General features: G+C 57.1%; 7 protein-coding genes across 7 annotated transcripts; 3 read left to right on the plus strand and 4 right to left on the minus strand.

Annotated features, from left to right (window-relative positions):
* Positions 1–69: 69 nt before the first annotated feature.
* On the minus strand, positions 70–1,929 carry B0H18DRAFT_158159 (uncharacterized protein). The gene is made up of 9 exons (XM_048036902.1): positions 1,882–1,929; positions 1,497–1,830; positions 1,396–1,441; positions 1,237–1,333; positions 984–1,180; positions 776–935; positions 505–726; positions 397–451; positions 70–338 (listed from the first exon to the last, which is right to left on the minus strand). The coding sequence occupies exons 2-9, from the start codon at positions 1,682–1,684 to the stop codon at positions 215–217; spliced, it is 1,089 nt and encodes a 362-aa protein (XP_047886160.1). The 5' UTR covers positions 1,685–1,830; positions 1,882–1,929; the 3' UTR covers positions 70–214.
* Positions 1,383–2,960, minus strand: B0H18DRAFT_158152 (uncharacterized protein). The gene is made up of 5 exons (XM_048036901.1): positions 2,681–2,960; positions 2,520–2,622; positions 1,882–2,462; positions 1,497–1,830; positions 1,383–1,441 (listed from the first exon to the last, which is right to left on the minus strand). Exons 1-4 carry the CDS (start codon positions 2,927–2,929, stop codon positions 1,717–1,719), a joined length of 1,047 nt encoding a protein of 348 aa, XP_047886161.1. The 5' UTR covers positions 2,930–2,960; the 3' UTR covers positions 1,383–1,441; positions 1,497–1,716.
* A 1,306-nt stretch (positions 2,961–4,266) lies between these two features.
* Positions 4,267–6,633, plus strand: B0H18DRAFT_1047765 (uncharacterized protein; the record flags this gene model as incomplete). The annotated part of the gene is made up of 5 exons (XM_048030853.1): positions 4,267–4,272; positions 4,935–5,066; positions 5,169–5,943; positions 5,995–6,119; positions 6,209–6,633. 5 exons carry the CDS (start codon positions 4,267–4,269, stop codon positions 6,218–6,220), a joined length of 1,050 nt encoding a protein of 349 aa, XP_047886162.1. The 3' UTR covers positions 6,221–6,633.
* Positions 6,378–7,891, plus strand: B0H18DRAFT_158211 (uncharacterized protein). Its single transcript, XM_048036903.1, has 4 exons — positions 6,378–6,732; positions 6,793–6,897; positions 6,955–7,189; positions 7,260–7,891. Exons 1-4 carry the CDS (start codon positions 6,534–6,536, stop codon positions 7,783–7,785), a joined length of 1,065 nt encoding a protein of 354 aa, XP_047886163.1. The 5' UTR covers positions 6,378–6,533; the 3' UTR covers positions 7,786–7,891.
* A 62-nt stretch (positions 7,892–7,953) lies between these two features.
* B0H18DRAFT_158278 (uncharacterized protein) lies at positions 7,954–8,891 on the plus strand. Its single transcript, XM_048036904.1, has 3 exons — positions 7,954–7,995; positions 8,043–8,185; positions 8,236–8,891. The coding sequence occupies exon 3, from the start codon at positions 8,288–8,290 to the stop codon at positions 8,711–8,713; it is 426 nt and encodes a 141-aa protein (XP_047886164.1). The 5' UTR covers positions 7,954–7,995; positions 8,043–8,185; positions 8,236–8,287; the 3' UTR covers positions 8,714–8,891.
* On the minus strand, positions 8,720–10,556 carry B0H18DRAFT_941154 (50S ribosomal protein L30e-like protein). Its single transcript, XM_048041875.1, has 5 exons — positions 10,419–10,556; positions 9,964–10,075; positions 9,339–9,897; positions 9,028–9,286; positions 8,720–8,976 (listed from the first exon to the last, which is right to left on the minus strand). The coding sequence occupies exons 1-4, from the start codon at positions 10,419–10,421 to the stop codon at positions 9,154–9,156; spliced, it is 807 nt and encodes a 268-aa protein (XP_047886165.1). The 5' UTR covers positions 10,422–10,556; the 3' UTR covers positions 8,720–8,976; positions 9,028–9,153.
* Positions 10,557–11,174: 618 nt separating this feature from the next.
* Positions 11,175–12,721, minus strand: B0H18DRAFT_960196 (uncharacterized protein; the record flags this gene model as incomplete). Its single annotated transcript, XM_048042928.1, has 4 exons — positions 11,175–11,537; positions 11,609–11,947; positions 12,024–12,261; positions 12,312–12,721. Coding segments are annotated over 4 exons (1,350 nt in total), but the record flags the coding sequence as incomplete, so codon positions are not given.
* Positions 12,722–12,776: the final 55 nt, after the last annotated feature.

The raw sequence follows: 12,776 nt of genomic DNA on the forward strand, positions 1-12,776 counted from the left end.
GGTATAGTGCTGGGTGGTAAGATGATGGGGAATGACTCACACAACAGACATTGTCTCATTATGGCCCAATATCAATCACACAGGGAGTACAAATCCCAGTTTACAAAAACAAATTAGATTTTGTATTAAAAGGCTGTAAGTAAATGGCCAAAGGAATGTTGTATGTTACTGCTGAATCCATCTGCTATGCATATACACCAGGATTGAACTTCACCTAGGCTGCATCTACAAAAGGTTGGAGCTTGAGTTTGGAACAGAGTCTTGAGCATGCATGTTTTAGCTTGAAGTCCAAAACAGCATTTTGGCCTTGATCATGGAGTCCTTCATCACCAGAGATGCTATGATAGAACAAAGATCAATACAGTCAACAGAGATAGCTGAACAAGCTGTACTCACGAATGGATCACAGGATCAAATATCTGTAACTTGGCCCCACCCTCTGTTATGCTTGCTGAGGTATTGATCAGTTATCAATAAGACAGACAAACAGAAAACAAGACTTACTCTTGAAACTTGCATATACCTTGTCACCATCACAGCTATGCAAAGAATAGTGTGAGAGGGCTACAGTGAGGGCATTGATCTCAGCCTGGATCTCTGGTGCAAGATCACCCGATAGCTCTTCAGCGGCAGCATGTGGGCAACAGACTAAGACAGTCTTGGGTACTTCATTGCTGTCTTCAAGTTCCAAGGCAATGAAGTAAGTGGGAACTTCAATGTCTAGAACTGAGGAAATATGAGCACTGATCTACAACGAGGAAAAATATTTCCTTACACCATGCAGGCTGCTTTCCAAGTGCTGCCAGAAAACCTGAGAGCAAATCGCCAAGCCTTGCCACACGAAGGACTTGAAGCTGAGCAGCATCTAGCTCTGAGTTGTAGACATCAAAGCGTGGGCCTCCGAGGAGAATGGAAGCATCATCATCGACAAGAAGCTACAGGGAAAATTTTAGTAGGCATTACTCTACCCAAGGAAAGCATACCTCTCGCACTCTGCTTGAGTTGCCAGCAGTCAATGGAATATGGAGTTTCCCCTGAAAGTCGTTGACAGATCTCTGAAGTGACCATGTTTCATCCTCACGAACAGGCTGCTCATAGAAAAACGTGATCGAGCGATGTAGAACGATAGGACGCAGTGGCGATGGAGGCTTGACTGTCGGCGCCTTACGGCGTGCAGCACCTGCGAGAAGATGGACCTATTAGCATGTAGGCAAGACATAGGAAAGATATACATACGTTGCTTCTTCGGCAGTGCTGGCTCGATAGGCTCCTCCTTCACCTCGTCCTTCACCTCTACCTTCACATTGACTGACCTGTCATCAAGCTTTTCCTTCTTGATGGGTGGTGGCGAGGCCGAGTCAGATACCCGTTGTTTGCGCTTGCAAGAAGTCTTGCCTTGACGGCCGCGATCACGATCACCACTGTCGTCGGAATCCACCTTCTGATGCAGAAATGATCACGACCTTGTACTTCATAGTCTACAAGAACGAACTCACAGGCTGGGTGCAGCTGATTGGCACAAGAACGCCAATCGCAGGCGAGAAGTGCTTGATCTGATGGTCATTGAAGTACAGCCCCTTCTGGCGTGTATGTAAGTCCCAGAACTGCCGTATGGACCCGTACTTCTTCGGTTTGATGTGAGTGTACTGCGTAGTGACCTTCTGCTTGAAGGTGAGGCATACATCACGACTACAAAACGGTCAGAACATCGAATGACTATGACCGAAACACGTACATCGTGACAAGCGCATCATCACCATACGCCTTCCTCCACTGACCATCCTCGCTGTTCAACTCCTCGACAACCTTGGCAACCAATGCATCCATCGACTGCCTCACAACAGTCAGAATACCACTACATCGAAACAACCGGTCACTCACATCGTTCAGCGCGACTTCACAGCGGAACGCCGGGATACAAGTGGCTGTTGTCTTGCCATTCTTGTTCATCAACATGACGTCGCAGTGGAACGTCAGCGACTGGACAGTTGACACGGATGTCTTGAGCACGGCAGCCTTCTGTTGGCCTTGCCGAAGCTTGCTGAACTTCGCTGTCGTAAGCATAGACGAAGATGAGGGTGTGGCCGGGATGCTCATCGACCTCCCCTTCACCCGGTAAGACGTTACCGTCTTTCTATGGCGATTGATGGCGTTGTCGATGGATTCCGGCTCTGCATTCTCCAATTCCTCCTCGTCGTCGTCGTCGTCGTCGTGGTTAACGATTTCGATATCCGAAGACTCGGCGATCTCGAGCGGTGCATTCCAATCTCCATTTCCGGAGATGATGCGAGGGCCCGTTGCAGGAACAGGGCGTTGTCGAGATGACGAGGCGGTGGCGGGGCGCGACCGTGACTTCTGACCGTGTCGCATCGCGGCGCTCGACGTCGATGCTTGTAGAGGAGCCGCGGCGGTCTTTGACGCTGACGCCGCTCCACCATGAGACGGAGCGCGTGCTTGCCCCGCTGCGGACAGTCTCGAGTTAGCTCATTACATGAGGTCATGGGTAATAGAGGACTCACCGGAAGGCGCTGCCACGGGTTGGTCTTTCCCCTCGCAGATTGCACAGATTTCTGCCTCCAGGTAGCGGAATGTGACTCCACAACCCCCACACTGCAAGAGTTTCTTTGGTACCACATCTCATCAAGCTATGTATGCAAAGTCATTCACTCATGATACGCACCGAGATCAATTCCAAAGCCGCCGCATCTCCCGCATCCTGCCGTTTCCGACACTTCGAGCACTCATCTCCATCCATATGTCGGAATGATTTGCCACATCCTGAGCAGAGGCCCATAGGTATCAAAGAGTGTAATGTAAATGAATGAGTGTGTTGCGACGAGAGAAGACGAGTAATTCCCGCCGTGAGCGAGCGGACAGCTGAGGACGCGAGGACAGCGCGTGTGGCGGACGCGTGGCCCGAAGCGCTCATCCACGGACTAGCGGGTAACGGTAGACGTAGCACAGATTAGCGCCGCGACGGATAGTGTCGCTAGTCCGTCGCATGGATGATGTGTCCGAGAATCTCCCGTGAGATACGAGCAGAGAGTGCCTATGGCGAGGTGCTTAAGAGTGGAACCGTATGTATGCTGCCGGACATCGCAGGTTGTCGCTGACGCTTGCCAGTGGTTCCAGCACAGTAGCGAAGTTGATTCGACCACGTTTGCAGGAAATAGAGACCTGAGACACACAGAGAGGCCCTGAAGTATATACTTATAATGTGAGCCATGCCGCGAGAACGGAGTCGTCGAGAGCAAGGCGTGGGCAAGGCGACAGCGTAGGATCCACCGAGGTTCTTCCGAGCTCCTCCTCCGCAATTATCCAGGACCAGTCCGACCACAGTCGCCGGGACAGCGCCGCTCACTCGGTACGTCTGAGGCCCGCTGCTCGTCGTCGCTCGAGACTTCAGCGCATACATATTACCTTCTTTCTCGACACACGCAATCGCCCTGCTACCGACAAACAAAAGACCTCAGGCTGTTTGGGTGTCCGCAACTCATGATCAGTCTGCGGACTACATATCATCATGCATCCTCCTGTCCGCCGTATGCCTCTGCACGCAACTTTTATGCTCCTGGACTGGGCAAGAGCAACATGCTGACTACGTTCCGCGACCAAACAACAGACACGTCTATGCATGTCTTCCTTGTTGACGCGGTGAGTGTGCTCCCATGTTCCTACGTGCGCTGGCACTGAGAAAGCGACGTAGAAGACGCGTCTGGGGCGCGCAGGCCAGCGACGTGTCGCGGAGCCTGCGACTGAAGCACGGCATGGGCGAGCCTGGGCAAGCAAGAGGCATCAAGCCGCCGGCTTGTCGGGTGCGCCGCCTGGTCGGGTAGTCTGGTGTAAGTCCGTACTGTCAGAGTCGGTATGCTCATGCTTATACACTCGCTCGGCCTCCGTTGCGCATGCATACGCCTTCCCGTTTGCTGCCAAGTCGTCCCTTGTTCCCCGTACCAGATGCTCTTCCCGTACCCGGTACCCCGCGAACGCAGTCCAACAGCCCGTCTGCACGCATCCTCGCCCAGCCGATCGGACGCCGGCTTGTACGAACGTGGGCCTGACAGCTAAGTCCACATCATCCCCGCACAAAAGTGCTATACGAAGTAGGAGCGGAGGTCGTCGGACGTTGGGATTCAGTGATCTCGCTGCCGCTCAAGCGCTCAACCTGGGCCACCATAGCCAAGGTCGCGGCTACCTGGCTCAGCCTGGCTGTCGAAGTCCGCTACGTCCGGTGTGATCCCGTATCAAACCCGCTGGACTCCGCCTATGCATGTTTGAAAGGCGCGGGGACTGACGATATGGACTCAGCTGTAAACCGCGCCACCCAGGCCTGCGCTTCGGGGCGACGTAAGTATTGGTGATGAAGCTTGAAGGCTGGAGGTGTCTGTAGTAACGAGTAGGCGTCCGGGACGGAGCCAGGAGCCTGCGACTGAAGCACGGAATGGGCAAGCGAGAGGCACCAGCCGCCGCCGGCCTGTCGGGTGCGCCGCCTCGTCGGACAGTCTGGTGCAAGTTCGTACAGAGTTGGTCTGCCCATGCTTATACACTGGCTCGGCCGTAGTCAACCTCCCCGTTTGCTACCAAGTCGCCTCTTATCCCCCGTACTAGGTCCTCTTTCCCTTCAGTCCCCTCGGGCTCCCCGCGGCCCTCGGTACACAGCGAGCGCACTGGTCGAAACTACGAACTCATCCCACTTCTCCGTTCCACGCCACTACACACCTCTTCTATCACCTTGGTTATCCCTACGGTTACGCTTTGACCGCGCCCTATCTACAAGCATCATCACCACTCAGAAACCGAACAAGCCGCCTCCTTGGTAGGGATTCGTCTGCTCACTCACCCCTGGGCCTGGTGCCGTTACCGCTTCAGCCTACTTTCCAAGGCGTTGTCGGCGTAGCCCTCCTCCCTACTCACCCACTCTGATGGACTCGGAGATTCAAGAATGGGATCAAGTCTTCCAGTTTGTGACCGACCCTGTCGAAGACTCCGCAGTTCCCGGGAAGTCTGTTCTAGGGAAGACGCCCTTGTACGCTTCTTATCCCCCTTCTCAGGTGCCCACTCCACCGGTGAGCAAGCGCAATCAGAGCCTCTTTCTCTCTAGTCGGCTAACAAGCATTTCTCCGTGATGGATCTTCCCGGATCCGCCCTAATCCTCTGCGACGGTACAGGCCTCAGACCAAGGGTCGCCTGGCGAGGCCAACCGGGAGACAAACACCGTTGTCTCCGTCTCGACTACATTCTCCTCAACCGCCAACCTTAACCCGCTCCCGCCTGATCTCATCCTCATTTCCTCGGACGCCGTCTTCTTTTATGTCCACTCAAATCAGGTCCTGGGCGCCTCTGAGAATGGCTTCCGCGGGCTGCTGCCCATGAAGTCTCCGAAAGCCCCCCACCCTGCACTCGAGGCTGTGGGTCTCTCTGAGGACCTCGGCTCGGTCATCCTCCTTCCCGAGTCCGCCGCCACCCTGAACGTCGTCCTCCACAGCATCTACAGCCTGTCATGCGCACGCTACTCGCCTTCGCTCGACGTGCTCATCGCGGCAGTCGACGCGCTCGCGCTGTACGGCGTGCCCGTCGCGCGGCACTGCGCGTCCTCGACGCCGCTGTACGTGCTCATCCTCGGGCACGCACCACTCGCGCCGGTCGAGGTCTACGCGCTCGCGGCGCACCACGACCTGCACGACCTCGCCGTGCCCGCGTCCGCGCACCTGCTCGGCCTTCAACTGTGGACCCTCTCCGACGAGCACATCGTGCGCATGGGCCCGCTGTACATGAGGCAGCTGTTCTTCCTGCACCTGGGGCGGATCGACGCGCTCAAGCGGCTCCTGTTGCCGCCTCCGCGCACGCACACGCCGACTGCGGCCTGCAACTCCGCAGAGCAGAAGAGGCTGACTTGTGCGTGGGCACTGGCCTCGGCGTATTTAGCGTGGGACGCTCGTCCAGGTGCGTTCGTGAGAGGTTGTATCCGAGCGACGACTCACGTTTCTGCTGCAGACCAGTCGACGGGCGCGATGGAGGCGACGCTGTGCCCGCTGGGAGAGCACCTGTCGTGTGGGATATGCAAGAAGAACTTGGCCGCGCGCATCAAGCGGCTGGTCGTGCAGTGGTCGGACGTGAAGGTGCGTCCGCGTCTCCCGCTAGTGCGCCTCTTTATAGGGTGGCTGGCGGCGTAGGGATGATGCGCGTGCTGACTCGCGTATGTGCGCAGCGGACGATATGACGACGTCATGTGTGAGCACCCCCCTATCGCTACCCGCGCGCTGTCGCCGAACCTGCCTCTTTGGTCCCTCTTCCTTCTCCAGACCAGTACCAGACTACCAGTCGTCTGGCGGACATGTCCGTTCCTGTGGGGATCTGTGTTTCGGGTGCCTCCGCCTTAGAGCACAACCCATTTCACGCCATGTATAAGTAGTACGACGGTACGAGTAGCCTTCCGGTGTGCAGAGTGCCATCAGTGTAGTTGTACATCAGTCACGATACCCCGAGTCTACAGCTGTCTACAGTCTCGACGAAATAGTTACGTAAGCTTCCCTATGCACTTCACTGAAGTAATATCTTACCCGGTAACTTACTTACCTACTGTATGCACGTTCGATACAATCCAACTAGACTCGGCTCCGCCAGGGTGCTGCATGCTGATTCGGAGTGGCAATCTCAGGGTTCGTTCTGTCAAACCTGGATCACATTCACAGAGAGTTCTGCCTGGGCCGTTGGTATCGGTGTTGCACAGACGTGCGTACATTGATCCTTTTCGAGAATGACTGGGTATTCAATTGATTGTGTCTACGACAGGCAACACCTCTAAGATTAACGCTGCAGCAGATCCCGGCTCGAAAAGCAGGCATTCTATCTGTTCAGGCAGAACTCAGGCCGCCCCGAAGCGCCAGACTCAGAGTTGTAAGTCGTCGACGCCAAATGATGCAGGCTGAAGTCAACTCACCAGTCTCTCACCAGTTTCAGGAACCATGACAAGTGTTACCTTCGTATTCATGGAGCCGAAGCAGAAGGCGTCCTCGCCGGGACCGAGCCTTAATGAAGCTTGGAAACGCCATATCCAGGAGCTGCTGCCTTCACAGGATCAGCAACGTTTTCACGTCGTAGAGGCTCGGCTCGACACGCTCGAGCCGCCCCACTCCGAGTTCGACTGCATGGTCTCGCCAGCGAATTCATATGGGATCATGGACGGCGGGTCAGTATCCTCTCTTCCACGCACGACCATGATTCGCTGAACCGCCTGTTCCACGCGCGACCACTGACAGCTTCGACTACTACCTCTCCGAGGCCCTCTCACCCAAGGGCGACATCATGGCGCTCACTCGATGCGCCCAAGCCGCGCTCAAGGCCCGCCATTTCGGCTTCGCCCCGCCCGGCACCTGCACGCTCGTCCCGCTCACCCCCGAGCTGCGCCAGAACCCGCGCTTCCCCCGCTGCAGCGTCCTCGCGGTCTGCCCGACAATGCGCTACCCAGTAGACGTCAGCTGGCACGAGGACCTCGTGTACAACACGATGTGGAGCCTCCTGGTGGAGGTAGAGCGGTGGAACGAGAGTGTGAATCGCGGCGAGCGCGAGGGTGAGTCCATACGGAAGGTGTGCATGACGGGGCTGGCGACGGGTGTGGGCGGAGTGCGCAAGGAGGTCTGTGCGCGGCAGATGATCCTTGCTGTCAAGCATTTCCTGGATGTGACCAGTGGGGAAGGTAGGAAGCGGTGGGCACGGGAGGACTTTCCGATGTGGAACGACGTATTGCCCATTGCGGAGGACGTTGTACGCAACAATGTTCAATGAGCCTGGTTGCATCTTCCCTATCTCTGAGGAACGTATCGATATATACTTCGCAATATGTTCAGTCTGAATGTATACCATCAATTCTGACCTATGCACCTGGGAGTGAACTCGGAATTGCCCTCAGATAGCATGGCCCCTTCACTGAGATACATACTCTGCGCAGAGTATCGACATAGCTGTCGCCGCTCGGGGCAACTGCCACTGGCATCTGTAAGAGGCCCATCAACCATATTATAACGCTCACGAACACAACCTAGGACCGGCGCAGGCGAGGCGATGATGATGCATACCAGCATATGCTCGTGCGTACACTTCTGCCAAGGCTCTGAAGAGCACTATCCGCCCGTTTCCCTACGCTCCTTCTTCCTTGATTCTGCTTCGACTTTGCCGCCAGACTTCGGTACGCTCACCAGTACTACCCGAGGGGTACGCCTGATCGCCTCACCACAGACAACTCGCAATCCAATCGCAAACACAACACTCACTCGCCGAGCCTGGAGGCATGACCACCGTGACACCATCCTCGTCCACGCCGACGACCTCATCCTCCTCGCCCCCACCCAAATGGCCCTACAACGCCGCGCGCTCAACTGGCACCGAATGCACGCCTCTCCTCGCCGCCCTCCTCGCCGCCAGCACCCTCGACGAGATCTCGATCGGGTCCGACACCTTTCAAATGGCCATGGCGGGGTACATCCGTGGCCAAGAGCGCGTCGACGCCGAAGACCGCACTCTCGAGGCGCGCATTTTCTGGGTGTACCCGATGGGACTATGGGGCCCTTTCCGCGAGACGGGGGACGGCAGCATCAAGCAGCAGGGGCTACTCGTAACGATGGAACGAGGTGCGAAGGTTGCAGAGGCGGTTGAGGCGATCAAGGCGAACTTCCACGGGGATGGGACTGCACATATTCACGTTGCTGCCTCCTGAATTATCGCAATTCACAGTACCTGCAAATGTTGACCAGCCCCAGAACACAGTGTATGCCATACGGTGCTAGAGGTTTGACGTTTGACCCGAGGCAATAGAGAAATTCGTACCCAACTTCAAGTGTACTACTTCATGCCTGCTCACGAACGTTTTGAAACGGCCGGACGCGGACGCCTCAGGACTGGACTGCATCTAGTGTACACGGTATGATACAAGCGGCATCACCACGGCCATCCTAGACCGACATGCTCAGCAGGTCACAGCGGCATAGGGAATGAGACAGATCATCTCCATCTCATAGCATAACGACATACAACATGTGGTAACTTAGCAGCGATAGCAGCGAGCTCCAGCGATGCATAGCGAGGACAACAGTGCGCTTTTTGTGAGCCATACAACACCTCCGACGATGCCCTTCAACGACGATGGACGCCAGTCGTTCAGAGCTTCTGGGCGTTGGCCAGCGAGAGGGTCTGGCCGGCAGCCTTGGCACGCTTGCGGAGCATCTGCGCGGACTTGTTGCCACGGATGCCTCCACCCCACTGGCGACGGTTGTCCTCGTACTTGTCAGAGCTACCGAGACGCGTCAGGTGATGCACGACTACAATAAGGCGAGACGACGTACAAGTTCGCCTTAGCAGCAGAGACGATCGTGCTCAGCTCGCGCTGGTCCTCGCTGCGGACGTCCTGGAGGGTCAGGACAGCAGCCGTCTTCTTGTGGACGACCGTGCCGAGACGGGCCTTGCCCTTGACTATCACGTAGGGCACACCCATCTTGCGGCAGAGCGCGGGGACGAAGATGACGAGCTCGATGGGGTCGACATCGTGCGCGATGACGACGAGCGACGCCTTCTTCGCCTCGATGAGCGCGACGCAGTGGTTCAAGCCGTACTTGACGAAGAGAGGCTTCTTCGACTCCTTCGCCTGCGCCTCCTTCTCCTCGGCGGTTGCCTTCGCGGTCGCCTCGAGGCGGGTCTTCTTCTCCTGCTTCGTCTCGGGGCGGTACTTGTTCAGGAGCTTGAACAGCTGGGTCGCAGTGTTCTTGTCGAGGGTGTGCGAGAACTGTGCGATCGCGGGGGGCACCTTGAGGCGCTGGTGGAGGATGACCTTCTGGCGCTGGAGGCGCACGTACTGCGGCCACTTGACGAAGCGCGTGAGGTCGGTCTTGTGTTGGATGTCCTGGCCTGCATAGCGCGGTCATGGACGACACGGTCAACGAGTGAAAGATGTCGGGAGGCCTGCGCACCCACCAATACCGAAGTTCTTCGAGCGAGCCTCAAAGAGAGGGTTCTTCTGGGTCTTGGTCGGCTTGCGCGCCCCAGCGGGAGCGGGCGCGACCTTCTTTCCGGTAGTGGCCTTGGGCTGGTCATTGAGACGAGTGCCATCAGCGATCCATGCCACTGCATAGAAGCAGGTGCTGGCGCGATGTACTCGGAGCTCTAACGCCCGCGCTCACAGAATGAGCACGGGCCCAGCATAGCTACGCCTCATCGCCCATGAATGAGCTCAGCGTGGGCTTGGACATGGTATTGTCCTTGCCGAGACGGGGATTCTGGTGCTGCAGCTGGGCGTTAGATAGTCTTCGAGATGTCATCTGGACGCAAGACGCACCATCCAATGTCTTGCACACGTCCTAACCAGAATTCCCGCCGTTCGAAAGCGCCGAATACATCTCCCAGCACGACGCTACGGAAGTTATGCTCACCATCGTCGTAGGTAGTCTTGAGGAAGGCTGGGTAAGGTCGTTGACGAGGGAATGGAGGCAGTCGAGTCCACGCGATCGAGTGGCTTTAAACTCCGCCCTAAAGTTTGACTCAACATTTACGGCTCCGATGGATTCCGCCACCGGGGCAGGCGCTTGCGAACAACGAACAGCTTGATTCCTCTTGCCAATTCACATTCGATGATACCGGGATGATACTTACAACACACACTTACTCCACGTATGATTGTCGCCTTCCAGCTACAATATTCTCCGTGACTCAGTTCTTCGCAGGCGAAGCCTCGAGCCGAACGCGCATTGACTATACAAGAGTCAAAACCCAGTGGCATGTGAATGGTACGGACATCACTGACAAGTACTTCAGTCACGGTAAGTACTGCCAGTGTCAGGGCGGCCCCCCTGAGCTATGGTATCGTGTTAATTGCGTACCATAGACGCGATGCGCGGTAGTAGTACATACGTAGTCTATGGACCGCGGAAGGCCTCCACATAGTACGAACTTAGCTCGTTCAGTGAGCAGGCCTTTCAATTCAAAGTTCAAACAGTGACACGCACTAGGAATAAACTTGCGCATGCCCATGTCATTTCGGAAAGAAAAAGATAGTTAAACTGATACATGGACTCTCACGACTTTCGGACGACGCACCGTCAGAGCACCCACAACAACCGTACAGACCGGTGCTCGACGCGCGACCCCACGCAACCTCACCGCCCACTCGCATCCTCCTACTCAATTGCTCACAGCTGCTTCAGCGAATCTACCCAGTTGGCCATACCCCCTTGATTCCACTCGCCTCCCCACCCCATCCTACGCTCAAAGCGCTGCGTCGTCGGCGTCGGCAAGACAGTCTTCCTCTTCGCGCTCCGGCGCTTACCCTCTGGATCGTAGCGCATGTTGACGAGCTCCAGCGCGTGCGTGGAGTCCCGAGGGCGGTACGAGCTCTTCACCCAGTACGGCACGCGGGGCGAGCGCACCTCCGCGGGTGGCGCAGGCGACATGGGCGGGCTTGGCAGCGGACCCATCGGCAGCGGCAGCGGCGTCACCGGGAGCGCGAACTCGAGCGGGCGCACGCCGAAGCGCGTCCGGAAGGTCGCCATCCTCTGTGCGTCGTCCGTCAGGATCGAGCGGCGCGCCTCGCGATCGTGCGTTGGCGCTGCACGGGCGAAGTCACCAGCTCCGGGGACAAGGGGAACTCAGCACTGCGCGCAGAGAACTGGGAGTAGATAGAGGGCGAGAAGAGCGCGGAGGTGAAGGAGGCACGCCCGGCGGACAGGACAGGCTCCGGGGGCGCGAGGAAGGCGGAATTCGTCCCGACTGGGGAGAGGACGGACGCCGCGTGCAGCTGGCTGTTCATGCGCGCGCCGAAACTCGGGCTCTCGAGCGCGAGCGCATCTGTGACGCTGTAAAAGTCGCCTGCAGACCGGCTACGCCGCTTCATGGACCCCGTTGAGCTGCGGCTGTTCGCCCTGCCCGCCGCTTGATGAGGAGCGCGGTGACCGCGGCGGTCGGACTAGTAACGGTAACATCGGGCACGGCACAGGGGCGGTGTGCAATCCCGAAGCGAGCGATGCGGAACGCCCGGGTACTTGACCCATCGTCCCCATGCGGTAGAGATCAAGGAAACAAGTGATCTGCTCTGTTTTCTCCTCCACCTGGCCGAAGGAGGGGTAGATCATCTCTTGAGGGATGCCCACTGCGGAGTACTGCGCGAGTTTCTCCAGATTCTGCAGCTTTTCGACCTTGCTCTCTTCCACCTTCTTTACAGTGATAGGAGAGAATGGAGAAAAGGGGGCGACTGGGGACAGAGATGGCGCCTTGACCGCTCTGAGAACCCATGAGAAACTGATTTCAACATGCTGCACAATGAGACTTACTTGAGTGTAGCATAGCGGAATGGTGACAAGGGCAGCGCCTCCGTGCGCGACGCCTGGTTCAAAGGAAGGGCAGCTGGGACCTTCTTCCTCCGGATCCCTCTGCCCGCGTTCGTGGTCTTGCTGGTGTGCGCGGACGCGTCTTGATTTTCGTTCGAAGGGGACGTCACCGTGATTTGCAATACCGGCGACTTGAGGCCATTGTCGTACGTGTCTGCCCGAGTCGTAGCGATATGCACGCGCCTGGCTGGCGACGGGGCGGTGAACGCGCGCAAGGGCGCGCGTTTACCATCCAAAACGCTGGCGTTTAAAGCAGACCTCGGCGTGCTTATGGGCGTAAGCGCGCTCTTGCCAGGGGACACGACGTCTATGACCGGTGTCGCACCCAGCATCTTGTTGACCTTCTGGCCTGACTTGAGTATCCGCGAGCGCTGCTCGGGCTCAAGCTTGATGAGTCCAGGGGAGAGT

This window comes from Fomitopsis serialis (assembly GCF_022376445.1).
Source record: "Fomitopsis serialis strain Sig1Antser10 chromosome Unknown B0H18scaffold_179, whole genome shotgun sequence".
Classification (NCBI taxonomy): Eukaryota; Fungi; Basidiomycota; class Agaricomycetes; order Polyporales; family Fomitopsidaceae; genus Fomitopsis; species Fomitopsis serialis.